Raw genomic sequence first — 24626 nt, forward strand, 5'->3', positions numbered from 1 at the left:
GTGGTTGAGAGTCCGCCTGCCGATGCAGGGGACACGGGTTCGTGCCCCGGTCCAGGAGGATCCCACATGCCACGGAGCGGCTGGGCCCGTGAGCCATGGCCGCTGAGCCTGCGCGTCCGGAGCCTGTGCTCTGCAACGGGAGAGGCCACAACGGTGAGAGGCCCGCGTACCGCAAAAAACAAACAAACAAACAGAGAATGGAGAAGTAAAATGAGGCAGCAACACGGGGAGAACATCACCGCATCGAGAGGAGCGAGCCCTGGGTGTCCAGCTGAAGGTGACAGATCTCACCTTCACAGGCACCTCCGTCCCGCCCCAAGTCCCCTAAAATGGCAGAAGGATTTTCATTTGTTTGCATTTTAGGTGCAAGCAGAACACAGAGAAGGGGAGAGGGGCCTGGCTGGCTGGAGAAGGTAGGCAAGCCCCGGCGCCTGTGGGGCCGGCGGGCTGGAGGCTGCGGGTGTGGGCACCGTCCGCCTGCTCTCTGTGGCCAAGCTCAGGCCAGATGGCTCAGGGCAAGGGTGTCAGGTCTGTTTGGAGTGTGTTCACTCCAAGGAAGCGCTCTGGACTTGTCTGGGCCTGAGGTATGGGTGCACCAATGGGGGATGAGTACCTGGAAAAGAAGGGAGGGACGTGCCCCCAACCAGCTTGAGGAAGTCCGTGGGGCCCAGGGTGACAAAGCCCGCAGAGCACTTCTGGAGCCCAGGGGGCCTTCCTCCCCACGAGCCCACGCCCGCGCGACTCCCCCAGTTGGACACCTGGCCAGGGTGGGCTGCAAGCTGCGGGTGGAAGGTGATGAGAGGAGGGACCCCCCTCCCTGCAGCGACCTCCTCACCCCCCTGGAGTGGTGAGCTCACTGCAGAGAGGGGTCGAGAAAGCGCCCCCAGCTGGAGAGGACGACTGAGGGCCAAGGTCCCCATTCCCCTCCCAACGTGGCTCCAGGACAGCTCGACCCCATGCTGTGGCCGTCAGCCTGGGCCTGGGGGCGGGTCCTGCAGCCCCTGGGTGTCCATCTAGCGTCAGGGCCTGCAGGAAGGCCTGGCTGTGGCTGTCTGGGAGGGGCCAGGCCCTGGGCGGGGCTGTGGGTAGAGCTCACCAGGATCGAGGGCACGGAGGTGGCAGGAAGGGCTGGTGAGGGGCACCTGGGGGTCCCTGTCCCTCCCTGGAAGGCCCTCGGTGTGGATACATGACACCCCACACACCCAGACAGGCAGCCCCATCCTGTCCCGGCCGCGTGCAGGTGAGGACGCCAGCCCAGCCTTTAGATAATTAGAGTTTATTTCAGACTCGGCCTCCACTCAGGCCTGGGGTTCCAGTGGCCAGCTGGCCAGGCAAGGGCACATCGGGCTCCCACAGTGCCCACTGCCACCGTGCCGTGGGCCCAGCAATGCATGGTCTCCCTGCAGGCACAATGAGGCAGCGGACGTGGGTGACGGGCACCCGCCAAGCGGTTCTACTCTACCTGTGTTATTGCATGTATACGCTTGTTAGAGCCCGAGGACGCTGGGTGAGGCAGGAGGCGCCGTCTGTGGGGGGCTAGGCCGGCACAGCCGCCTCCCTGCCAAGCTCTCAGCTGCCCGCAGGACAACTGCCGCACGGTGGGATGGGGGTCAGGGCGGGAAATGTGGGGCCCAGCTAGAAGGTCAACTTGGGGAGCCCCCTCCCGACACCAGCCTTCGGGCTGTCTGTCCACCCAGCCAGGGCTCAGGTGACCGGGCAAGTGGCTCGGAAACTCCGCCCGTGTGGCCGCCCGCCTGAGGCCAGCCCCCCGGAGTCAGCCCACCCAGATGAACGCCCCACCCCAAGTTGCAAGCAAAGAGCAGAAATGGGGAGAGTGAGACAGCCACACCCTTTAATGTCCCCACGCGGGCTGCACCCAGGTCAGAACCCATCCCAGACCCCTGCCCAGCCCTGGGGGCACCCACCCTGGGGGCTCATTGGGAAGTTGCTGCCAGGAAGCCCGCAGAACCACTGGGGCCCTTGGGACAGGCTGGCACGCTTGGGCAGGCGGGCCACACTCAGCCCACTCCTTCCTCCGCCCTCAGGTGCCCTGGTCCAGCCTAAGCCGCCACCCTGTCAGGGCTCCAACCGTGCTGCTCTGTAACCCACAGAGCCAGGGCTCCTTCTGCCCCCAGGTTCAGAGGGGAAAGTGCTGGGGACTGACCGACCAAGGGGGCTTGGTTTCCACTGCTGGCAGGGGGCCTGTCCCTCTCTCTCTTCCTCTGCGTGTATATGGGGGGTACACAAGTATATGTATTACGTATGTATAGATAGCTGTGTGTGAACTTGGCATGCACTAGATTCCCGAGGTCTGTACAGGAAGTGGCTGTGCCCCCGCCTGGGCACCAGCCATCATTTTTTTCGGACCAGGAAGGCCACACCGAGAATCAGGGCTGCAGCTGCCACAGCCATGCCCCCAGCCACAAACAGGGGGGTCAAGTTCTCGAAAGGGCAGGGGCCTTGGCCCCCTGGGCCCCCGTTGGGGGCCTCGCCCTCCTCAGCCCCATCCCCAGGGCCCTTGGGCTCGGGCGCTGCATCGGGGCTGCTGGGGGCTGCGGGGGTCGGCTTCAGGTTGCTGTGGTTGTTGAGGAGGGCAGGGTCTGCCTTGGCCGGGGTCTTCTTGGCAGGCGGCAGGGTGGGGGCCGCTGGAGGCTCCTGCTTCTCCACTTGGGCCTCCTTCTTCCCTGGCTTAGCCGAGGGGGCTTTCCCGTCCGCGGCGGTGGGCGCTCGGGCCTCAGCAGCAGCCTTGGTGTCGGCCTTTGGGCTGCTGGTCGATTTCCCTCTGGACTCCATGGTGGGTGTGCTGGCGGGCTGCACGGGGCGTGCGTGGACAGGCAGGTGTCTAGACCGCAGCAGCTCAGGACAGCTCACCTCTGGGCATCCTATGAGCCTGGGGGGTGGGGGAGACCCAACGAGGCTGGGACAAGAGACTTGGCGTCCTGTCCAGCTCCCAGCTCCTTGTCCCTATAGAGACCCTGCTCAGTTCTCTGGACCCTCTTCTTCCAGGGCTCAGCCTCCGTCCGGCTTCACCCACCTTCTGAAAAGCCCCTCCAAGCACACAAGCAGGGGCTGTGGGCCCCCTCTGGGCTGGGGTGTCGGGATGAGACCAGCCAGAGGCTTCAGTTTCCTCATCTGTGACACGGTCTTGCCCACATGTGTGCCGTGTCCATCACGCTGACCCAGGGTGGGAAAGAGAGCCCACCCAGCCCTGAGAAGGGTGTGCAGTCACAGGAGGTGGACAGCAGCCCCGTGGGCCTGGGCAGAACTGACTGCATACCCTTCTCAGGGCTGGGTGGGCTGGGGGGGAGGCAGGGCAGGGTGGGAGCCCAGAGTCTGGGCTCTTGCGCCTTGGTGGGGTAGGAATGGGCCCCAGGCCGCCAGGACCTGGATGTGACAAAACCAGGGTGTCTTCTCAGAAGGCTGGAGAAGGCAGGGTGGCAGTGACAGGCCTGTGCCTCCCAGCCAGCCATCTACTCCCCCCAGCGCCGGGCACCCACCCCCATGACCGGCCTTGCCTGCTCCGGCCTAAGAGCAGGGAGTCCTCCGTGACCCTGAGGCCACGCCTGCCTCTGGGAGTGGAGGGAATCCCTGGTGTGAGTCTGGGGTCGGCAGGCGCCCTGTCATCAGCCTCAGCACCCCCGAATCTGGGCCAGGCAGAGGATGGGGGCTCTGGGCTGTAGGGAAGGCCTGGCCCAGATCCTCAATGTTTGGGGAGGGCAGGGGGACTGGGGGCCTCGTCACTCTGGACCTGAGTCTTCCATCCCTGGACACCCGGACACCGGCGGTCCGCCGCTTCTCCAGGAGGTTGAGAACTCCCACCTCAACCCTCAGGGAGAGGGAGCCTGCGTGGGGGGTGGCAGCCCCAGGTCCCCACCCTGGCAATGCACACTAACCACAGTGAAGGTCGCCTGAAGGTCACGGCGTGATGTGGGTGTCCTGATGAGAGGCCCAGCTGCTGTCCTACTTCCCGGGGAACCCCAGCAGCCCCTCACCCCTGCCACTCTGGAGGGGCACCCAGCTGCTGGGCATCAAGTTTGCAAAGGGCATGGGGTCCACTCTCCACCTCCCCCAGACCCTTGGTTATTTCTGGCTCATACTAACGTCACCCGGCTACCCCTCCCCCTGCAGGCCGCTGTGCCCAAGAGAGCAAGGGCCCCGGAGGGCCCCCGGTGACCTTCATAGCGGAGAACCGCTGCTTCTTCCTGCGGGGCCCAACGCCCCCACCCCACCCCAGACCCCAGGCCGCGGAGTCGCCGCCGCCTTACGCTGCTGCTCCCGGCGCTCCCACCTCGGCGCAGCGCGCTCTCCGCGGGACCACGGCGGGCGGCGGGCGGCGGGCGGCGGGCGGCGGGCGGCGGCTGCGGAGGAAGGACTGGGAGTTTCCCACAATGCACTGCTTCCGGCGCAGGAAGGGGGGCGGGACCGCATCAGCGCTGGCCCCGCCCACCTGCTCTCGGCCACCACAGCGCCCCGAGCTGGCTGAGACCTCTGGGGCCCCCAAACCCAGCTCCGCTTTTGATCCCAAGGGCAGCTTAGAGTCAGGGAGGTGAGGGGCTGAGGCTGGCAACCCCATCCCAGACTGTGAGGGAGTCAGGAGGCCACTCCGCCCAGGACCCCCTCCAGCCAGTGTGCCCGTCAGTGGGTGGGCAGACGGACCCAGGACTGCCAGGTGAGGGGAGCCAGTTACCAGAAGAGGAGGGCGCCCTTCCCCTCGTCACCCCTACCAGAGTCTCAGAGAAGAGGCATCTACTTAGAATATTTATTTATCTTCTTACATGACAAGACACAAAAAGTTACAACTTCTTAAAACTCTTGAATTCGAAAGAAAAAATATATAATTCTGTAAGCAGCAGCAGCAGCAGCTTCCAAGGTACAGATGTGACGGGAGAGGGCAGCTCCCAGGAGCAACCGCAAACTGCGGGGCCCAGGCCTGAGCCCCAGGTAGTGTCACTGGGAGGGGCCTCCAGGGAGGGGGCCCGGGGTGTGGGGGAACACAGCACCGGCACGTCAGACCAATCACCAACACGATCACGTGGCTGGGGACAGGGCAGGGCAGGGTGAGCCTCTGCCTCCATTCACAATATCAGTGGGGGGGGGGGACGCTGGGAGGGCGGAGCTTTACTAATTGTTGGGGGGGCCGTATGCAGAGGCCCAGAGAGCAATGTGGGCACTGGGAAGACTGGAGGGGCAGCTCCTGGCACCCTGCAAGAGGAGCACACGCTCCCAGGCTCCAGACTGGTCCTCGTGCCTGCCCTCCCCTAGGGCCAATCCTGCACCAGGGTGGTGGTCTCCGAAGAGGGGTCTACTGAAGGTGCAGCAGGAGCGGGCAGGCCGGAGAAATGAATTTCTGGACGGGGGCAGTGGGGAGTCTAGGGCACACACAGCACATGTGCGCGCACGCACGCGCACACGCGCACGCGCACGCGCCTGGCCACGTGGGGAAAGGCAGCAGTCTCCCCGGCAGCCCCATCCCTGAGGGGCCAGGCCAGCAAAGGGCTGCCACCAGCTACTCCCCACAACATTCGTACATGCGCCCCGACTTCACACGCTCTGGGTCCCCAGCCTGGGCTGGAGGCCGAGGGGCCTAGCAGGAAGGAGGCTGGGTCCCACGGTGGGGGCGGGGAACCTGTCCTGGGAGTCAGAACGCAGGGTGACCCCCAGCCTAGGATTCCTGGCTCAATATGGGGGGCAGGAGAGCCCAATCCTCCCGCAAGGCTGGCCAAGGCGAGAACAGCAGCAGGGGAGGCTGGACGGACAGATGGAGGGATGGACAAAGCCACTTGTGCTCAGCAAGTTAATAAATAGGTTTGTGCAGGGTCCCCTCTGTGGACTAGGGGCCAAGCCTCGGGGACGGGAGCTGGTAGACTGGAAGGGAGGGTCCAGCTTGCCCAGCCCAGGCCTGGGGGCCCCCAGTCCAGAGACCAGCTCTGTCCCTGGGGGTGTTCGGGGGGGGCCAAGGTGGGCAGGGCTGGCTCCAGGAATGTAAAGATTTCTGAGTTTTCTACATAAGACATTGATCCCAGCGGTCGTGCAGGCAGAACCCCACCAGGCCCACGTGTGCACACCGTGTGGACCCTGCACCCCTTCCTCTCCCCCCACCCCCACGTCCATGTGGGGAGAGGCTCTCGCATCATCCGGGTGCGTTGCCTGGCTCTGGCCCCACTCTGGTCCCGCTCAGCTGGAGGGCGTGGGGTGGCTGCCGGGCTCAGGGCTGGACTCGCGGCAGCCCCAGCAGGGTCTCGGCGATGCCCAGGAAGTAGACCACCTGAGCAATGCCGAACAGCGGGGCGATGACCAGGGCGCGGCAGTAAGCACCCTTCAGGAAGGCTGTGGGGCCCTCGTTCCGCAAGATCTTCCTGTCGGAGGAGGGGGGTCAGAGCTGCAGGGCTGGGGCCGCCCTACCCCCGCCCCACCCCCCCCGGGGGCTCACCCACCTGGCGCAGTCCAGGAACCCCGAGTAGGTGTCCTCGTTGACGCCGCGCTGGAGCGTCTGGAGCCGGGTCTTCACCACTGCAGGGAGCGTGCGGGTCAGTGTGGGCCCCTTACCGCCGACCCCACTCCTCAGCCCCGTCCCCAACCCGGGCCCAGGCCTGGGCACTGACCATCACAGGGGTTGACAGCCACGGCAGCCGCGCTCCCAGCCACGCAGCCGGCCAGGAAGGACACGTAGAAAGGAGATTTCTCCCCAGATGCCGGTTGGCCCAGCTGGTTCAGGTTGGCAAAGAGGGGGAAGTAGACGATGGAGAAGGGGACATCCCTGCGGAAGGAGGGCGGTGGTGACTGGCTGGGAGGTGGGGGGCAGGTGGGCGGGCCGCCCCCAACCCTCCCTGCCCCCCTACCTGAGCAGCGTGGCCCCCAGTCCCTTGTAGAGGCCGGCGATGCCGCGGCTCCGCAGCAGGTCCCGGGTCAGCTGAGTGGCTGTGGGCCGGGGTGCAGCTGGAGGCTCCACGGGGGGCTGGGCACCCCCCCGGCCAGAAAGCTGGGCCTGGCCAGATAGGGTCTTCCTCTGGGCGGCTGGGGAGAAAGGGGCCGGCCTGCTGGTCTCCCTCTCGGCGCGAGGCACGCGGTGGCGGCAGGGCAGGGGCCTGGCTAGTTCCCCCGCCCAGCTGCCCTGCCACCCCGCCCTCACCAATGCGGCCCGCGTCCTGGAGCTGGATCTTCAGCATCTCCATGGGGGTGGTCACGATCACCTGGCAGGTGCCGGCCCCGCAGCCCGCCAGCATCTCCTTGAACAGGGTCAGCTTCTGCCTGTAGCAAAGAGGGTGGGGCTGCAAGGAAGAGTCAGAGGCCCCGGGGGCCTCCCAGTGCGCCCAGGAGTGAGGGGGCATGGGAGGGGTGGAGGCGGAGGCAGCCCTGTGGGGTACAGACCTCCGCAGCCTCAGACACCCTCCAGGCTCTCCAGCAACAGGCGCTGAGCCCAATTGACAGATGGCTCCTGGCAGGGCCAGGGAAGGGCCAAGGGGCCGTTGTTGAGCAAAGAGAAATGCAGTGGGGGGGCGGTTCCAGTTCTCCAAGGGACTACTGGCCTTTCAGCCCCACCCTTGGGTGATGGGGAAAACTGGTCAGTGCCCCCCAGATCCCAACCTACAAGGGGCAGCAGGCAGTGGCTGGGGGCCAAGGACCCCTGGGGCCTGGGCACCACTGACTCAGCATCTGGGGACAGAGGAGGAGGAGGAGGAGGAGGAGGAGGAGGAGGAGGAGGGGGAGGAGGGGGAGGGGAGGAGGGGGAGGGGAGGGGAGGAAGGGGAGGGGAGGAGGGAAAGGAGGAGGAGGGGGAGGAGAGGAGAGGGAGGAGGGGAGGAGGAGGGGAGGAGGAGGGGAGGAGGAGGGGAGGAGGAGGGGAGGAGGAGGGGGAGGAGGAGGAGGGGAGGGGAAGGAGAAGGAGGAGAAGGAGGGGGAGGAGAGGGAGGAGAGGGAGGAGGGGGATGAGGGGGAGGGGGATGAGGGGGAGGAGGAAGAGGGGAGGAGAGGGAGGGGAAGGAGGAGGAGGGGGCCCTGCAAGGTCAGGGTGAGGGGCCCCCAGGAGGACAGAGCCTTCGTCCTTTGTCTGGAAGCACAGACCCCTCCCCCTCACGACCCTGGCCCCCAGCAGCCGGCCGAGCCCCTCACCCGTCCTTGGAGAGCTGGTATCGGAAGAAGTCATTGGCTGCCAGCTTGATGGCCTTCTCGGGGGTGACGAGGGTCAGGTTCACGGCGGCTCCTGTTTGGTACACGGGGGAGCACAGACAGGTCAGTGGCCTGGGCTGGGGAGGCTCTCCACCAGCACTCGCCTCCCAGTTGACAAAGCCCGCCCCCCCGTCACTCCTGGGCTGTGTCCTGCCCTCTCGCCCACATCTGTGCCTGGCAGGGGCGGGACCGGCGGGCCAGGCAGTGCCTTCTCCGGGCTTTCTGCTCAGCCTCCCCCGTAACCCTCCCAGTCCAGTGGGCGGCCTCCCTGAGGGACACCTCCCCTGGGCTACAGACGTGCTCGCGTTGGGGTTCTGGGTAAGGCCACGTCCGGCCTGGCGCGGGTCAGAGCTGGGGAGGCAGTGGCGAGCCCCTCTCAGCGGCGAGGACTCAGGGCTGCACAGCATCTGGGCAAATCCAGGCTTGGAGATTGTCTCCTAAGCTGCTTTGCAGTAACGACCCCATCCCTCCCAATCTCCTGGCACAGATAGGGTCCCACCCGTCCCGGGAGGCAGGGGAGGGGGCTGCGGCCACTGTGGTAGAGACAGTGTCCTGCCATGCTGTGCACTGGTAGTGAGTGGAGGACGGGGCTGAGAACTGCCGTGCCCCAGAGATCCCACCCCCCGTCCCCCCAGCACCCAGGGCCCGGCTGATGACCCCCGGTGCAAGTGCAGCAGCCCCCACGGGACAGGTCCACACCGTCACACCCGGCACAGGTACGCCGCCCTGCCCTGGCTTCCCACCTGCCTCCCCGCCGCTACGGTAGGACCCCTCTGGGGCTGCAGGAGGGTGCTACCCAGGCCTGCCCCGTCCCAGCCTCACCGCGGTACATCCCGAAGTAGCCCTCTGAGCGGATGGTCTTGACGAGGCAGTCAGACCTACAGCCCGGGGGGGGGGGGGCAGGGGATCAGTCTGGCATCCAGCAACGGCCCCAGCCCTGACCCAGGGAGGCGCTCCCCCAGCCTGCCCCCCTCAGTTTCCCCTTTGGTTTAACGGGATGGGGGGATACAGGCGCCGAGCGCAGAAGTCTGCCCCACACCCATGGCTCCACGCCTGCTACCCGCCCCCCCGCAGGCTCACATGCTGGTGTACAGGCGCTGGCCATTCTGCTGGTTCTGCAGCCTCGTCTTGGCCAGGTCGATGGGGAACACGCAGGTGACCCCGATCAGCCCAGCGATGCCGCCATTGATGAGCTTGGCTGGCAGACTGTGTGGGCGGAGGGAGTGTCAGGACGACCTCCTGGGCCATAGGTCGGCGGGGAGGGGAGGACAGGGGTGGGGTGAGGCTGGGTGGGGTTCTGACCTGATCTGCTTATCGGCCATTTAACTCGGGAGCACTCAGGTAGGAGCCGCAGAGGTGGATACCAGACAGCGGAGGTGGTGCTGGAGGAGGGGGAGGGGCGGTCCTCTACTTCCAGGGGAGCTTGAAAACCAACACTTCTGTCCTAGAAGAAAGAGGGAACTGGGATCAGCGGGGGTGGGCAGAGCCACGGCTCAGAGGCACCCCAGAGGAGTAAGCCCCCCCAGCCTCCCTCCCAGGTCTCCTGAAGGGGCACCGAGCCCTCCCCCCAGCGCCCCCTCCCAGGCTGGGGCCCTCCGCACGTCCTGGGCGCGCAGTGTGCGGCGAACCGTTGCCCCTTGGCCCCATCCCTGGGCCACCCGGCTTCCCCTCAAGGCGCCCCCACCGGCTGCGTACTCCCAGCTGGCCTCGCTCGCTCGCTCACGTGCGCGGAGCCCTTTAAAGGGCCAGACGCCGCTGGGGAGGCAGCAGCAGGGGACGGGGCCAACACGCCGGGCAGGGCGCCCCTAGACTGGGCTGTGACGGCCCCCATCCTTGAGCAGAGGCAGCGGGCACCTGCCCTCTTCAGGAGGGGGGTGAGAGTGCCCCAGGGTCCACTCTAGGGCTCAGCTCACAGCTGCCCGGTAGATGCCCCCACTCCCGTGGAAACTCCACGCTGGACCCCCAGACCATCCGCTCCCCTGGTGACCGGAGAAGCGCCAGCACAGCCACAGCCAGCCCTGTGCCCACCCTCCCAGGAACTTCACCCCCAGACTCACACCCAACACACCCACACACACGGAGGAACCCAGCGACCAGGACCTCTGGGAGGGGGATGGCTGACCTTCCGAGGCTCCCTGGGGCCAGTCCCCCAGCTACTCCAGGGGTGCAGAGACAAGAGGCCCCTCTCTCTAGGGGCAGGGTTGGGGAGCCAGAGCCAGCCTCGGGGGCCTCCTATGCAGGGGCACAGCCATAAAAACTGGGCTGTGGGGTCCTCCCCCCCACTGTGGCCCCCTCAGAGGCCAGCTGTCACAGGCTCCCACCCGAAGCGCTGCCACCCAGGGTCACACGGCTGGCTCACACCTGTCGCCCCCCCGAGAACTGGTGACCTTCACCCAGCTTTCCTGGGCCGGGATGTCCCCTGCCTCCTCATCAGCCCCTCCGCCCCCCACCGCGGTCCCGCTCACCCCAAGGTGCACGGGACCGGCTCCTCCTCCGCGACTACAGCCCGCGGGCGGGCGGAGGAGATCCAGTGGCCGAGGGCGGTGCCGGCTGCGGGGATTGGCTGTGGGGCGGGGCGGGGCGGGGCGGGCCTGAGGGGGGTGGTGACTTTCTCTTTCACTTTGGGCGGGATGAGGCTCCCTGCCCCTGTGGGAGAAGGGACCAGAAGGGGGTGTGACAGCTTCTGGGAGGCTGGGACTGGCCTCGAAGCCCCCGCCAGCCCGTGGGGCAGTGGGTCAGACTCGGGCTGACCCAGCCAAGCCACGCAACCGGTTCCCAGGGACCCCAGCCCCTGACCACCGTGCCCCCAGCTGCCCTATGGGTTTCAGTCTGCAGCCTGCAGGCTGGATCTGCCTAGGGCCCCGGGACCCCAAGGATAGGGCTCTCTCTGTGCCCAGGCATGGGGGATCTGATGCCATGGGGTGGAGATGGGTCTGTGTCCACTCGTGCCTGTGGGACTTGTGGGTCTTTTTGGGGAAGGTGAACTTCAGGGAAAACTCACGCTGGAGCAGAGAAAGACATGCTTGTCTGCTGGAAAGGCCAGGGAGGGGGTGGCTGGGCCTCAGAGCCTACTGGTTGCCACCCATGGGCCTGTTCACCTGGCAGGTCCAGAGGGCATGGGAACCAGCACTCCCAGAGCCCTCTGCCCAGCCAAGCTGCACCCCCCCCACTCGCCCAGGGCCTCAGTGCCAGGACCTGCTTCTCCGTGCCCCAGCCTGCAGAGAGGAGTCTGACCTCTGCACTTCAACCTGACCCTCTCTTCCCACCCCCACCCTCCCCCACCCTCCAGGTGTAGACTGGCCACAGCCGTCTCTCTCCGCTGTCCCAGACCCTTGGGGGCAAGGTCCACATCCTGCCCTATGGGGACTGAGTGAGCCCTGCCTCCCGTCTGGGGTAAGGGACATCTGGGTGATGGGGGCCCCGGAAGTCAGACAGACTATCCAAGGTGGGGAGGGGAGCAGCTGTCCCAGGAAGACAGGCAGCCCTGGGGTCCCACATCACACTCTGCCGGCTGGAATGGGGAAGACGGTTGCAGAACTGAGAACAGTGGGGGCAGTGGGCTCTGCCGGGAGACGACTGGCAAGGGGTCCTCCGGACCCTGAATGCTCCTTTTTCTGTCCTCACTCAGTGTTCTCACACCCTGCTCATGAGACAGCTTGGAGGGCCCTCCCCTTGCGCCCCCATGTTGCCATAGAAACCTGGCAGCCCCAGCCAGGACTGAGGCCCCAGGGCTGTCAGCCCTCCCTGTACCCCCTCCGGTTCCCCGCAGCCTGGTAAACTGGGATTGCAGGCAAGGCTGTGGACACCGCAGCTCACAGGGACCACCCACAGGACGATGCTGCTGCTTCCAGGCCCTCCAGAGGTAAAATCTCCCACAAATGAAGCCGCTGAACTCCCCCACCCCCAAAAAAGGCAATGGGGGTGAGGCTCAGAGTCTGCGACTGGCCATTTGCTCCCCATTCAATCTTCCCCAGCGCCTTCCCCCCCGGGGAGGTGCTTTCTGTCCAGCCGTCTGGAGGGGCGCCAAGCCGGTGACAAAGGCGGCGCGGGGTGGGAGTTCAGGGCTCCGCTTGGAGGCTGGCTCAACTCCCCGTCTCGCTGGAGGGGGTCCGGACGGGGCCCGGACCGCCACGCTGTCCCCCTCCAGGCGATGGCGACTCCAGCCAAGCACGTGTCCCCATACGTCCAGCAGGGCCCCACGTGTGTCCCCCCTACGGCCGGGCTTCTGTTCCTTGGCCACCGGCCCCCGTCTCCTACCCCGCGGGGACACGTGTGCGCAGGGAGCGCGCCCGGCACCGCCCGGGGCCGAGCACGGCCTCCCACACTCCAGCGGCAGCGGGTCGCAGCATCCGCCGGCGCGGGCCCCGCAGGAGCCGCCTCGTCCGGGCAGATGTCACCTCCCACAGCCGTCGTGGTGCCCCTCGCCCCCGCAGCCGGGCTACACTCGGGTGGGCGCCGCGGATGGGAGCCGCCCCGCGGGCACTCACCGCGCGCTCTGCCGCCGCCGCCGCCGCCGCCGCTCTCGCCTCCCCGCCGCGCCGCGCGCCCGGCTTCACCTAAGCGCGGGGGCGCGTCCGCTCGGCGCCGCGCGCGCTCCGCCCCCGGTCCTCGGCCCGCTCGCGGCCTCCGGCTCCCTCTCCTGGCCGCCGCGGCCACTGCGCCCGGCGGGCCACAGCCCAGCGCCAAGCCCTCACCCTAGGTCCCCAAGGGTCTTCCCTGCGTGTCCGGCCTCGCGCCCGTGCATGGGCCAGTGACCAGGGACTACTCCCGTTGGGCCAGCGGATGGCGAGGTGCGCTGGGACGAGGTGTCCTAGGGGAGGAGCGGTGCTGGGAGGGGACTGAACTGGCCAAGCCCCCCCCCTCACCGCCACCAAAGGGCAGATGTGCAATCCCGCACAGGGTGACTTTGTATCCATCGGGGCTGCGGCCCTTACTTTGTAGCTGGGGCCCCCTGTCTCCCAGAGATCAGGACCAAGAGGAGGCGCTGGGCCGGAGACAGGCAGGAGCGAGGGCTGTGGGGAAGCCTGTGCACAGGCCCCCTCACAGCAGGGGCCAGGCCTCTGATCTGGCCTCCCCGTGCCTTCCACCTGTCTCTCCACCCAGCAAATAAACTGAGCTCTGAGACAGCAGCCAGGATGGTGCACGTTTGTTACACAAGGAGGAGAGAGTCACTGGCCCCATACCCAGGGCAAGTTTGAAAGTGGGAGCATCTAACCATTGGCCAGAGGATGTCAGGGACCAGCCCAAAGTCGGTAGGTTCTAGGTCTGGGCAGGCTCGGGGGATCGTGATGCTGAAGAGCCAGGTGGGCCGAGGTCCCCGGGGGCCAGGCTTGTGCGCTGGATGCCCTCCTGGTACTTGCGGCGGCCAAGCTCCAAGACAGCTCGCACCTCTTCGGCCACGTCCCGCCGGTCACTCTGCTCCAGGGCCTCCACGAGGAGCCCCACAGCCCCTGGCTGCCCGGCCTGGCGCTCAGCCCAGGAGAAGAGCATATGGCGGATCTGCCCATCCAGGTCGTCCCTGGGGGGACAGGGAACGGTGAGGGAGGGGCCCGGCCCAGGACCACCCTCCCAAGATGGGTTCCTTCCTCCCTGGGCCAGGGGCGGCCAGACCCTCCCTTTCCTGACTGTTTGCCCTGCCCCCACCTCCCCTGGACAGAACTTCAGCCAGCCTCCAGTAGGCAGGCCAGCAGCGGGAAGGGAGGCGCAAAAGAACGCACCGGAACTCATGCCGGATGCGCTGCAGCTCACGGTACGGCAAACCCAGGTGCAGGGCCACGGCTGGCCAGTCAGGGCCCAGGCGCCCGGCCACATTTAGCAGGTTGCTCTGTGTCAGGAACCCAGTCTCGGCGTCGCCCAGGTTCAGAGGTGCCAGGGAGAGGCCAGCCCCCTGCCCTGGGCCCTTGGATCCCCGCAGTCTCTGTGGGGAGGACGCAGTGGCAGTGAGCCCCAGCCCCGCCCCCGGCTCCAGCCCATACCCCTGGCCGCCCCCTTCCCCCTTCACACACGCTCCCCCCGCCAGGCCGCACCGGCAGCTTGAGGGGCAGAGTGGCCATCCACAGGGCGTCTGCACCCCTCTTCTGCCGAGCAGCCTCCGCCTCCTCAGGTACCTCCTCTGGCACCTCTCCTCGGTAGAAGGACACCTGTGGGTGGGATGAGGTGGGCTTCAGTGCTCTGGCCTCGGCCCAGGCAGCCCGGGGGGCCCTACCCCGTTGGCCCACCTGGCCCCTCACGGCCTGAGCCCGCCGGTCCAGCGTTGTGGTCACGTACACCTCCTTCAGGTTCTTCAGGTGTGAGTAGAAGACGAAGCACACCCTGCCCTCCACACAGTCTGGACGGTCTGGGGGCAGGGAGTGGGCTCAGCAGGGACTGTGGGGGCAGACCCCAGGGTCCCTTCTCTGGGGGCAGGGGGCCTACCGGCATCCACGTTGATGCCCCTCTCGAAGGCAGCGAAGAATTTCTCACCCTCAAACATCTCCACGGTTTCTGAGGGCTCCGGGCCACGGTAGCGCTCCAGCAGCCGCCGCAGGGTGCTGTCCACCTGCAGGGGCGACCCACTGGCTGGGAGCCCAATGCCCTGACCTGGCCCCCTGGCCCCCACCCCGCCCTCCCAGCCCTCTGCCCCCGCCCCCACCTTGTTGCGGGGCAGGCACTGCAGCAGGACCTGCTCGGGGTCCCGGCGCCTCTGCAGCGCAATGAGGCTCACGCGGTGCAGCCGCAGCCGCTCCCAGGCCTTCCGCGCCAGGCCCCCCACGCAGGTCTTGGTGGTGTACCAGAGCCAGTACCTGGGAAGGCTGGGGGTGAGCGGAGTGCACAGGCCGGGGCAGGGGTGGGGGACCAAAGAGGCGGAGGGAGGGGGCACTGACCAGGAGAAGTGCGTGACCTGGAAGCGAGCATACAGGTGGGTGAGCTCCAGTGCCACCTGCGCCGTGATGTCGTCCCAGGTGGCCGCGGGAGGGGCCCGGTACAGCAGGTGCAGGTGCGAGCGGTCCAGACTCAGGCCTGTGGGTGGCAGGGGGCCACAGGCTGAGGCGTCCCTGCCCGGGGCCCCCCTTCTGAGCACTGTTCCCCCCACCCCGTGGCTACAAGTCCAGGAGGCCACACAGCCGCCTCTCACCTGTGACGCCGGGGGGCAGAGGCAGTTGCACGGTGACTGGCCGAAGGAAGCTTGGGGGGCCGCTCTGGGAGAGGTAGAGCAGGGGGCTGGCGGCCGCCTCAGGCTCTCCCAGCAGGGCCGGCAGTTCTCTGCTGCCCACGCGCACCACCTGGAGCAGAGGGCACCCGAGCGATCACCTCTGTGCCCAGGCACCACCCGCCACCCGTGGCAGCTGCCCTGCCCGTACCTGCATGCGGGCATGACGGGGCTCCTCAGTGGCCCCAGGGGGGAATGTGACCTTGACCCCAGGATGTCCTGAGGAGCACAGCAATGTCCCCTCTGGTGGCACCAGGCAGGCGTCAGACACAGGGCGCGAAACCACGAGGAACCAGGAGAAGTGAGGCACCTGGCAGCGAGCCCAGAGCCGCTGGGCGTGTGGGGGGCAGAGGGACAGGGTCAGGGGCCTCGCCGGGCATGGGGGGGGCAGAGGGACAGGGTCAGGGGCCTCGCCGGGCATGGGCGGGGCAGAGGGACAGGGTCAGGGGCCTCGCCGGGCATGGGGGGGGCAGAGGGACAGGGTCGGGGCTTTGCCGGGCATGGGGGGGGGACAGTTAGGCAAGGGCAGAGATGCTCCCTTCCCAGATGGGCCTGGACAGCCCTCACCTTGGGCGCCTCTTCCTCCAGGTGGGTCTCCAGGTCACTCCAGCTATTGTCACTCAGGGTCCTGACCACCACCTCACGGCAACGCCGGGCCCGGGGGGGCACAAAGAGCAGCCACAGGCCCACGTCCTGCCAGGCAAGGGTGCTGTGAGTGCCAGGGCCACGGCGGGGCCCTCCTCACCTGCCCCGACCCCCCCCGGCTGCACCTTCTGGAAGGCCACCCCGTGGGGCTGCAGCTCCAGGACACCACTGAGCAGAGAGTCGTGGGGACCCAGAGGGACGAGGCGGGGCTCTGGCAGCCACAGTCGATAGCGGATGGTAACAGGGGTAGCAGTGGCTCCCACAGGGAACTGCAGGCGGACACCGCAGGCCAGGGTCACAGAGCAGCCTAGGGGGGTCACGGCGAAGCTGAGGGAGACAGGGTGGACATCGGGTCAGACGCAGCAGGGTCCCACATGTCTGAGTCTGGCGCCCCGGGCAACTCTAGGAGACCCCCACGGCACGGGCAGGTGGACAGGGTGACAGGGTGGACAGACGCTTTTGCAGCCCGGCCCCTCCTCCACACCGTACCTATCCAGATCTGAAGTCAGCAACAGTCTGGGCATTTCTGGAACCACGGGTGTCCCTGTGGAAGGACAGATGGGCTGTTAGGATGGTGATGACACCTGCGTCCTGTCTGTGGTCTGCCCCGTCCCCACCAGTGAGCCTACCTGGAGGACTGTGGGGGCCGGGGCTAGGCCCACCCAGGGGGTTTCCTTGCAGGCGCACGAAGGGGGCATTCAGTAGCTCGGGGGGCACGTCCCGGAGCTGGTTGTCCCTCAGGTCGAGCCGGGCGAGCAGCGGGAGACGGGCCAGGCCGGCAGGTACCGAAGCCAGAAGGTTGCTGTGCAGAACGAGGAGCCGTAGGGACCGCAGGCCCGCTGCAGGGGCGCCAGCTTAGGGCCCGCGGAGGCCGCACAGGGCCACCCCAGCCCTGCAGCGCCAGGCCAGGCCGCCCGCGCTTTCAGTCTCCGCCCTTTGGCTGGACGAGAGAGCTCGGGCCGGCCTGCACAGGGAGCCTCAGCAGCCAGGGAAGTGGGGGGCAAGCAAGGGCCGCGAGGGGGGCGAAGGCTCGAGGTGGCAGCCTGTGCGCGCGAGGCCCTGCGCAGGAGAGAGCGCTGTGGGGCAGGGCAGGCTGGGCAGTGGCCGACGGGCCATCAGGCCCATCAGGCCCAGGGAGCCAAGGCTGCGACTCACCAAGGGAGGCAGGGAGGCCCTGCAGCTGGTTGGAGGCGAGGTTGAGCTCGGCCAGGCTGCTCAGGCCTCCGATCTCAGGGGGCAGAGCATCCAGAAGGTTCTCGGAGAGATCGAGGCGCTGCAGGCTGGACAAGGACCCCAGTGCTGCGGGCAGCGTTTGCAGGCGGTTGTGGGTGGCAGCGAGGAAGGTGAGGGCGGCGAGGGCCCCCAGGGCCTCAGGCAGCTCTGAGAGGCAGTTATGAGACAGCAGGAGGGCATCCAGGCCACACAACTGCGGAACACAGGCTGGCAATGTCTCCAGGCTGTTGAAGCTCAGGTCCAGGTGGGCCAAGTGGGCTAGGCCACTCAGGCTGGCGGGCAGCGTGGCGAGGGAGCCCCGGAGGCAGGCACCCAGAGCGTCCCGATGTTGCCCACCTGGGTGGGGGAAAGGCAGGCATGGCTCTCAGAGCCAGAGTCCCAGGTCCCAGCTCAACCCTGCCAGCCAGGAAAATAGGTGCATGGAAACACAGACCTCCACCCCAACCCCGCTTAGACAGCGAGAGATGGACACAGATACTGGAGAGTCACCAGCAAATGAAGGGAGCAGCGACAGACAACGCAGGCTCGTCTCGGCTGACAGTCTCCACCCGTGACCCACCCCAGGAGAAATACCCACACTGGGGTCTGCTGGAGACCCCACTGGCAGCTGCCAGGTCCAGGAGCCCAGGCTCAGCCAGCTTCCTCTCGGGGTAAAAGGGGTCGGGTAGCGCTGTGCAGAGAACAGCGATGAGGCTGGGACCGGGGTTTGCCTTTCAGGACCAAGAAGCAGAGTCAGGAGCCAGCGATGAGGCTGGGACCAGGTGGTGCTCACCTTTGAGGACCAGGGAGCGGAGGCGTGGCAGGCTCCAGGGCAGACGGGCCAGGGTGGCCTGCAGCAGCTGAGGGTCCTCGTGGCCACTCAGCTGCAGGAACTCCACCTCCAGCAACTGACGGACCTGCTGGGCACACAGGTGCAGCAGCCGGTGGCAGCCCCTGGGGTACAGGTCCAGGCTCAGCCGGTTCCCAACCAGGAGAGGGGGTGCCCCCAGCCTTGCATCCACAGCATCTGTAGCATCTCCTGCAGCATCTTCTACAGCCGCTGTCTCGGGCTCCAGCCCCTCCGCCTCTGCAGCCATCGCCCACCGGCTGTCCTCGGGGGCCAGACATGTCCCAGCTCGCCAGGCAGGCCTGCTCAGGCAGGGCCCAGGGAGGCTGCAGAGTCAGGGGGAGGAGCGGGTAGGAGGGGGCTGGGCGTCCTCTAGCCAGAGGAAGGGGGACTCTGGCTGGGGAGAGCTCTTGAACCAGGCCAGCTGGTCCAGAGCCCAAAGCCTAGGCTGCTGGACAGATAATCGCTGCAATGGGGCCGGGGAATAGGACTCCCCAAGGCTGGGAAGGCAGCAGGCAGGGAGACCTGTGTGTGCAGAGGGGCCTGGGGACATGCTTGAGGGAGAGGGGAAAAGTGAGGCTTCACGTCCCAAATCTGGAAACTTGACAAGGGACTCCTAGAGGTGTCAGGTCCTATTCCACCCCCCACCCCCTCTGGGTCCAGCCCCACCTCCAACCTTCACATTCCTCGGCTTTGACCAGAGGTCCCGGCTCTCATCTACCACGTGGGGCCAGTGTTCCAGGCAAGGGCCGGGTGATCGTGCCCGCGTATGTCAGAGCAGTGAGTGTGAGGGGGTTCCTAAGGACCGGACCCCACTTCCTGGCGCCTGGAGGTGGGCTCCCCGCCACTTCCAGCTCGCACCTCGGTCCGCGGAGGAGGTCGGTGCACCGCGCAGTCGCGGCCCCCACCGCTCGGGTAGGGTCCCGGGCGGGAGAGCGCGCCCTCCCCGAGCCGCCCTCCCCACGGCGCGCCCGCGGCCCGCGCGTCACCTGCTCCCGGCGGCGCGTTTCCGGGTCCCGCCGCATCGGAAGCTCGCCTCATGTCCGGCGAGGGTCCGCAGGCCGGGATCTCAGTGTCCCTCCCGCCCCGCCCGCCCGCCCTCCGCCGGTCGCCGCCCTGCTGCACTCAGCTTCCTGTAGGCCTGCGTGCCTCTGCCGTCCAGCCTTCCGTGGGAGGGCCCGCGTTGCGCGCCACCAAACCCAACCTTTGAGGTTCTCTCGGGCCCTGGGCCCGCTCAGCTCTAGGGCTGTGCATTCCCGGCCCCATGCTGAAATGAGCTAGTGCGATCTCTGGCTGCAGGGGGTATCGGGTGCTGATCGAAGCTGCTGCCCCACCCACCTCCTGCCAGAGGACAGCTCTGAGAATGGCCCCAGCCAGCCCCAAAGGCCTCCTCTCAAGCCCTGCAGAGCCTGGGCCCCAGCTGCAATGGCCCTCCTTTTAGGGTGATCACTGTGGGGCACATGCCCCCAGCAGTGGACTTCCTCACATGCTGCCTCCTATCTTTCCGCATCTCACAAGGAAGGAAAAGGCAGCTCCGAGAGATCAGATGTTGCCCAAGGCCACTAGCTGGTGAGTGCCAAAGCCAAGGACCTCAAACCAGGTCTGACTCTCAAGAGAACCTTCCCCACTCCCGCTTCCTCACCCCGCACAGTCGATGCCTATAAACGGACACATGAACGCATCTGCTTCTGCCTGTTCTGCCCCAAATGATACCGTGTGCACCCTCTTTCCTCCACCCTCGCCAGCTACCGCCATCCCTCCTACCCGGATGGGCAGTTCCCACCAGGCCTCCATTCTCCCCAGTTCCTATCCCCCCTTCAGTTTCCACATAGCTGCCAGAAGAATTTAAAACAAACAAACAAAAAACCAATCACAGGAACATTATTTAGTCTTAAAAAGAAATGAAATCCTGACACATGCTATAATGTAGATGAACCTTGAGAGCATTACTCTAAAGAAACAAGCCAGACACAAAAGGACAAATGCTGTATGACTCCACTTCTGTAAAGTCTCTAGAGCAGTCAAATACATAGAAACGGAATGTAAAATGGTGGGGGCTGGGGGAGGGGAATGGGGAGCTATTGTTTAATGTGTATGGAGTTCAGTTTGAGAAGTTCTGGAGCTAAATGGGGGTGATGATTGCACAACAATGTCAATGCACCTAGTGTCCCTAAATTGCATGGTTAAAATGGTAAGTTTTACGTTATGTATTATTTTACCATTTAAAAATTTAAATAAAAACAATCACAACACTTTCTTGTGTGATTGCAGTAAAGTCCCATCCTTCCCAAACGGTTTCCCCACTTTACCGCAGCTGTGTGACCCCGAGCAAGAAAACCTTTCTATGTCTGACTTCATCTGTACGATAAGGGTACCGTGTGGCTTGCGTTAACAAACCAGTGCTTGGCGCTAACACGCGGGTTCACCTGCTGTCAGAGCCCGCATGGGCTGGCTGCTGCCTCTGAACCCATCTCCGGCCACCTTAGTTGGGCCTTTGCATCTGACCCCTGGGGGCTGATGCTCGCCCCACATCTTCGCAGGGCCGGCTCCTTCTCATCCTTCAGCCCCGTGACAGTGTCAGCCTGGGACTGCCTCGTTTATTTACTTTGCGTGTCCGCGCACTAGAACCTGAGTTCTGCGGAGGCAGAACCGGGCCTGTTCCCTCTCAGGACTGACGCCAGCCTGCAGCAGGGTTCCTGACACGGAGAGTGAATGAGTGACGTGTGCTACGTCCGTGTGGACCCTGAGATCTGTCCCGAGCCGACAAGGCCAGGGCAGGGGGTGGGGGGGGGAGTCACGCGGGCTTCGGCACTCCTGGCTCCGCTCCTCGGGGCGGCGGTGACAGGGCCTCCCAGCTTCGGCCGGAGCTCCCACCAAGGCGCTGGGGGGAAGCAGCGGCTCGGTTCGGCGGTGTGAGCGCGCGGAGCAGCTCGCCCACTCCACTGGGCGGGCCGGACAGCGAACTCCTGATCCCGCGTCTGGGAACCACCTGAGACCCGGAAGGGCAGCGGGCTGGACCAGTGCAATAGCGCCCGGGCCACGTGTGGCCCGCGCAGGCAGCAGCGAAACCGCGCTTCCGATAGCCATGCACCATGGGACTCGTAGTTTGCCGGCCGCGTCAGCCTCTCCCGCAGAGATGCGTCCTGGGCGTGAAGGCTGCGCTGCATGGTGGGAGCTGTAGGCGCCGCGTGGCATCCTGGGAGCCCTAAAGGGAAAAAAGCTGCACTTCGGACTCGCGTCTTGCTCTGCCCCGCTTCCCCCAGGGATCTCGAGGGGCACTCACCCCACTGTATACAAGAAGGCGGCCCGGAACTGCCTTTCGCCTTTGCGGTGGTGGCTGCGGGACAAGACGGGATAATGGCGTCACCTGCGTCCTCCTGGGCTACGCACCGTCTGACATCACTAGGAGGCGCCCTCAAGGGGCGCTGCGCGCAGGTTCCGGAGGCTTCTGGGTAGCGAATTATCCCCGCCCCCCGCACCGGCGCCTTCCTTTCCGTGCCTAACGCCGCCGAAGTCGCACGCGCGAGGCTTCTCCGCCGCCGCCAAGTTAGTGGGGCGGGCAGGCCGGGGCGCGGGCTGGGCCGGGAGTGCCGCGGAGGGAGGGCGGGCGGGGCAGGGCGCGAGCTGAGCCTCTGCGGGGTCCCCGGACCGAGCCACGCGCGGCCGCGCACGGGCCGGGGTGGGGGCGGGAGGCCTCCCCGTAACGCCGCCGCCCTCTCCTCGCGCCGCAGGATGCGCTACGTTGCCTCCTACCTGCTGGCCGCTCTCGGGGGCAATTCCTCCCCCAACGCCAAGGACATCAAGAAGATCCTGGACAGCGTGGGCATCGAGGCAGACGACGACCGGCTCAACAAGGTAGCCGCCTCGCTGGGGCCCGAAGCCCCCGGTCTGCTCTGTACTCCGTACAGGGGGACCCCTCCCTTACCCGACCCGGCGTTTCCCTTTGGGAAAGTGTAGCTTCCTGCTGATTTCTGCCAGCCCATATGGTTTTGGGGTTGCCTTGATGTACTGGTACAGCCCCAAAGAAGAAAAAGTGGGGGTGAAGCCAAACCTCAGCGTGGCTCAGTAGAAACACAAGTCACGTGTAATTGAAGGTTTCTTAGTAATTTTTTTTTTTTAATGAAAGCGGTGACGTTTATCTTGATCTTGTTTTTTTTACCCAACTTGGTGAAAGTTACTTTGACACGTGTTGAGTGTAAAGTGAGATATTTTGCATCCTTTCTCAGCAGTAAGTTTTGGTGTTAGTTTTTACATGCAGGGCGTCTCAGTTCACCTGTCCTGCGTCGGTCGTGACGGCTGTGCTGGGTCCAGGGGTGTGATGGTAGGCTTCTCGTAAACTAGGCCACTCCTCTCTTTTAGGTCATCAGTGAGCTGAACGGAAAGAACATCGAGGACGTCATTGCCCAGGGTGAGGTTCTGTCCTGGACTTTCATTTTCACGGTCCATTCTAATTCCTGCCGGTCAGCCTGTGACCTGCCAGGTTTCGCTTGTGGACCAGAGCACCCTAGAAGCCTTACCCAGAGGAGTGAGCGGGGTTTCAGTGGGCTCAAGCCGTGGGCGCTTCTAGACAGCTCCGGGACAGGGCGCCCGTGCTCTCACTGGGCTTTTGTAAACAAGTCTCTCCACCCCTTCTTGGGGTGCTAGGGCTGATCACAGGCCCCTGCCCTGTGGTATCAGACTGGAGTATGTGGGATTTGTCTGGAAGTTGAGCTCTTGGGGAGCTGTTTCTGTCCTTGGGTCCGTGACGGGGCAAAGCCAGTTCAGCAGACAGTCTGGTCTGTGAGCTCGCTGCTGGACACTGGGGCAGCGGACTTTACCTGCTTGATTGTAAACATGTTTGTCTAGCTTACCTCCAGGGTAGGGCGCTGTGGTCTTGTAGCCCTGCTGGAGGGACTCCTAGAAGCCAATTTTTGGCAGTGGCAACAGACTCCTGTGTCGGAGAACAGGAACCTATGACGTGGATCCTAATACATTGGGCTAAGTGTCTGGTTACTTTTTTTTTTTTTTTTTTTTTTTTTTGCGGTACGCGGGCCTCTCACTGTTGTGGCCTCTCCCGTTGCGGAGCACAGGCTCCGGAGGCGCAGGCTCAGTGGCCATGGCTCACGGGCCCAGCCGCTCCGTGGCATGTGGGATCTTCCCGGACCAGGGCACGAACCCACGTCCCCTGCATTGGCAGGCAGACTCTAAGCCACTGCGCCACCAGGGAAGCCCTCGTTACTCTTGAGTAACGTTGAGGCCGGGCTCCTGCTGTGGTCTCACCTCTCCCTTCTGATTGCTGTAGGTATTGGCAAGCTGGCCAGCGTGCCAGCTGGCGGGGCTGTGGCCGTCTCTGCTGCCCCAGGAGCTGCAGCTCCTGCTGTGGGTTCTGCCCCAGCCGCAGGTAAGTGGAGGCGCTCAGGCAGCTGTCTCTGCAGACACACTGGGGTCTTTGCTGGGAGTGTGGCCTGCACCGTGGGCATTTCTCACCACGCTCTTTCTCCCTGCAGCAGAGGAGAAGAAGGAGGAGAAAAAGGAGGAGTCAGAAGAGTCAGATGACGACATGGGGTTCGGCTTGTTTGACTAGAGCCCACACCCGTGCAAATAAAAACCTGTTGACGTATTTCTTGAGTTGCCTGTGAGCCCTTCATCAGAGTGTGGTGTCCGCATCCTAGTCTCATCCCGGGACGAACCGGGGCCCTTGCGCGACGAGGCAGAGCCGGTTGCCTGAAGAGCCAGGAGTGGAGTGCCTGGACGGGGGCTACTTTCTATTGGTCTTGAGTGTGGCCAAGCCTTGAGTCCCCTTCTTGGGCATGGTCCTGGCTCCTGTGGACTGCCAGGGCCTTCCTAGGAAATGAGGCCTTCAGGGGGACACCCACGAACACTTGAAAAGCAGGGGTGGGTGGTCTCTGCTCTGCGAAGTGGGTCAGGCCAGTTGAGGTCAGCAGCTCCTGCAAGGCTGGGAGAGCCTCAGTTACACACAGGAGATGTGCTGGTGGGTGTGTGGTCCCCAGATGGCAGTGTGGAGGTCAGTGCCCCAGCTCCACCTCTCCCCTGAGCAGCTTGGACTTACCTCCTCTGAGCCTGTGTCCCCAGCTGTCTGGTGGGCCAGTACCTTGGCTGGGTAGATTCAGAAGTGGTGTGGGCAGCAGTGTTGGGCTGCGTGCTTGCTTGTCGGGCCTGCCCGTGCTCTTTCTGCCAGGCTCTGGCCTAGAATGTGGGGCATAGAGGAGAGGCCCTCCCACTGCCCACCCAAGCACCATCCTGGCCCTGCAGTGCAGCTATTGGCAGCCGCCCACCAGTGCCAGGCCACCCAGTAGATTCTCAGCTTTGCTTTCTGAAGGCTGTGGTGTGGTGGGCACCTGCCATGTGCCCACCACATGGTAGGCCGGTGTGAAGGACTTGCTTCTATGGGCTTGTAGTTCTGGAGGAGAGTAATGAGTGTGGCACGAGACAGCAGGGCTGGGTGTGTGGGGGGCCCTCCCTCAGGAAGAGGCCCCAGGGCAGGGGTGTTCATGGGTGGAGGGAGAGGGCTGAGGGCCTTTTTGCTACCCAGAGGAGTGGGGATTAGAAGAGGGCCTCGGGGGAGGG

The 24626-nt window shown here is 65.4% G+C and overlaps 5 protein-coding genes and 1 non-coding gene across 16 annotated transcripts; 2 read left to right on the forward strand and 4 right to left on the reverse strand.

Moving 5' to 3' along the window:
- Positions 1–1254: 1254 nt before the first annotated feature.
- Positions 1255–4378, reverse strand: CEND1 (cell cycle exit and neuronal differentiation 1). 3 transcript variants are annotated; one of them, XM_030850895.2, is made up of 2 exons: positions 4289–4378; positions 1255–2890 (listed from the first exon to the last, which is right to left on the reverse strand). In XM_030850895.2, the coding sequence occupies exon 2, from the start codon at positions 2791–2793 to the stop codon at positions 2353–2355; it is 441 nt and encodes a 146-aa protein (XP_030706755.1). In that variant the 5' UTR covers positions 2794–2890; positions 4289–4378; the 3' UTR covers positions 1255–2352. The 3 variants fall into 3 exon arrangements, with proteins under 3 accessions (XP_030706755.1, XP_030706754.1, XP_030706753.1); XM_030850894.2 differs by having other exon boundaries at positions 4266–4367; XM_030850893.2 differs by lacking the exon at positions 4289–4378 and adding an exon at positions 3894–4191.
- A 367-nt stretch (positions 4379–4745) lies between these two features.
- Positions 4746–12739, reverse strand: SLC25A22 (solute carrier family 25 member 22). Of its 4 annotated transcripts, none has more exons than XM_060302719.1 (10): positions 12654–12739; positions 9469–9610; positions 9247–9372; positions 8989–9044; positions 8110–8200; positions 7130–7248; positions 6840–7014; positions 6603–6757; positions 6435–6510; positions 4746–6356 (listed from the first exon to the last, which is right to left on the reverse strand). In XM_060302719.1, the coding sequence occupies exons 2-10, from the start codon at positions 9486–9488 to the stop codon at positions 6206–6208; spliced, it is 969 nt and encodes a 322-aa protein (XP_060158702.1). In that variant the 5' UTR covers positions 9489–9610; positions 12654–12739; the 3' UTR covers positions 4746–6205. The 4 variants fall into 4 exon arrangements, with proteins under 4 accessions (XP_060158702.1, XP_060158703.1, XP_060158704.1 ...); XM_060302720.1 differs by lacking the exon at positions 12654–12739 and adding an exon at positions 10632–10743; XM_060302721.1 differs by lacking the exon at positions 12654–12739 and adding an exon at positions 10528–10548.
- Positions 12740–12770: 31 nt separating this feature from the next.
- PIDD1 (p53-induced death domain protein 1) lies at positions 12771–19143 on the reverse strand. Of its 5 annotated transcripts, none has more exons than XM_070046050.1 (16): positions 19049–19143; positions 18006–18385; positions 17156–17569; positions 16630–16839; positions 16490–16544; positions 16126–16327; positions 15923–16048; positions 15507–15686; positions 15281–15428; positions 15030–15165; positions 14798–14948; positions 14629–14704; positions 14385–14503; positions 14193–14306; positions 13884–14083; positions 12771–13684 (listed from the first exon to the last, which is right to left on the reverse strand). In XM_070046050.1, exons 2-16 carry the CDS (start codon positions 18307–18309, stop codon positions 13426–13428), a joined length of 2694 nt encoding a protein of 897 aa, XP_069902151.1. In that variant the 5' UTR covers positions 18310–18385; positions 19049–19143; the 3' UTR covers positions 12771–13425. The 5 variants fall into 5 exon arrangements, with proteins under 5 accessions (XP_069902151.1, XP_060158706.1, XP_060158708.1 ...); XM_070046049.1 differs by having other exon boundaries at positions 12772–13684; positions 14581–14704; XM_060302723.1 differs by having other exon boundaries at positions 14581–14704; positions 14798–15165.
- A 34-nt stretch (positions 19144–19177) lies between these two features.
- Positions 19178–23035, reverse strand: LOC132597645 (uncharacterized). The gene is made up of 3 exons (XM_060302728.1): positions 22333–23035; positions 21343–21396; positions 19178–21264 (listed from the first exon to the last, which is right to left on the reverse strand). Exons 1-3 carry the CDS (start codon positions 22503–22505, stop codon positions 20661–20663), a joined length of 831 nt encoding a protein of 276 aa, XP_060158711.1. The 5' UTR covers positions 22506–23035; the 3' UTR covers positions 19178–20660.
- On the forward strand, positions 21448–23658 carry RPLP2 (ribosomal protein lateral stalk subunit P2). Of its 2 annotated transcripts, none has more exons than XM_030850860.2 (5): positions 21448–21605; positions 21791–21914; positions 22419–22467; positions 23341–23439; positions 23546–23658. In XM_030850860.2, exons 2-5 carry the CDS (start codon positions 21792–21794, stop codon positions 23620–23622), a joined length of 348 nt encoding a protein of 115 aa, XP_030706720.1. In that variant the 5' UTR covers positions 21448–21605; position 21791; the 3' UTR covers positions 23623–23658. The 2 variants fall into 2 exon arrangements, with proteins under 2 accessions (XP_030706720.1, XP_030706722.1); XM_030850862.2 differs by having other exon boundaries at positions 23549–23658.
- Positions 22498–22632, forward strand: LOC115849562 (small nucleolar RNA SNORA52). The gene has a single exon (XR_004038049.1). It is a non-coding gene; the product is annotated as a small nucleolar RNA SNORA52 (small nucleolar RNA).
- Positions 23659–24626: the final 968 nt, after the last annotated feature.

Source organism: Globicephala melas, chromosome 8 (assembly GCF_963455315.2).
Source record: "Globicephala melas chromosome 8, mGloMel1.2, whole genome shotgun sequence".
Classification (NCBI taxonomy): domain Eukaryota; kingdom Metazoa; phylum Chordata; class Mammalia; order Artiodactyla; family Delphinidae; genus Globicephala; species Globicephala melas.

Bases quoted from the DNA above. Each gene is read 5' to 3' on its own strand.
- CEND1 (XM_030850895.2), bottom strand. From the start codon at position 2,793: ATGGAGTCCAGAGGGAAATCGACCAGCAGCCCAAAGGCCGACACCAAG.
- SLC25A22 (XM_060302719.1), bottom strand. From the start codon at position 9,488: ATGGCCGATAAGCAGATCAG. The intron at 9,045-9,246 runs GTGAGCCTGCGG...CCCGGGCTGTAG, and splicing joins CAGCGCCTGTACACCAGCAT to GTCTGACTGCCTCGTCAAGA. The intron at 7,015-7,129 runs GTGAGGGCGGGG...CTTTCTCCCCAG, and splicing joins CCAGGACGCGGGCCGCATTG to CCGCCCAGAGGAAGACCCTA.
- PIDD1 (XM_060302723.1), bottom strand. From the start codon at position 18,309: ATGGCTGCAGAGGCGGAGGGGCTGGAGCCCGAGACAGCGGCTGTAGAA. The intron at 16,840-17,155 runs GTGAGTCGCAGC...GCGCCCCTGCAG, and splicing joins GGGCCTCCCTGCCTCCCTTG to CGGGCCTGCGGTCCCTACGG. The intron at 14,504-14,580 runs GTAGGCCCCCTG...CCCTGCCCCCAG, and splicing joins GGGCATCAACGTGGATGCCG to ACCGTCCAGACTGTGTGGAG.
- RPLP2 (XM_030850860.2), top strand. From the start codon at position 21,792: ATGCGCTACGTTGCCTCCTACCTGCTGGCCGCTCTCGGGGGCAATTCC. The intron at 21,915-22,418 runs GTAGCCGCCTCG...CCTCTCTTTTAG, and splicing joins ACGACGACCGGCTCAACAAG to GTCATCAGTGAGCTGAACGG. The intron at 22,468-23,340 runs GTGAGGTTCTGT...TGATTGCTGTAG, and splicing joins CGAGGACGTCATTGCCCAGG to GTATTGGCAAGCTGGCCAGC.
- LOC132597645 (XM_060302728.1), bottom strand. From the start codon at position 22,505: ATGGACCGTGAAAATGAAAGTCCAGGACAGAACCTCACCCTGGGCAAT. The intron at 21,397-22,332 runs GTGAACTGAGAC...CTTGTCCCGCAG, and splicing joins TCACGACCGACGCAGGACAG to CCACCACCGCAAAGGCGAAA. The intron at 21,265-21,342 runs GTGAGTGCCCCT...TTTTCCCTTTAG, and splicing joins GCCTTCTTGTATACAGTGGG to GGCTCCCAGGATGCCACGCG.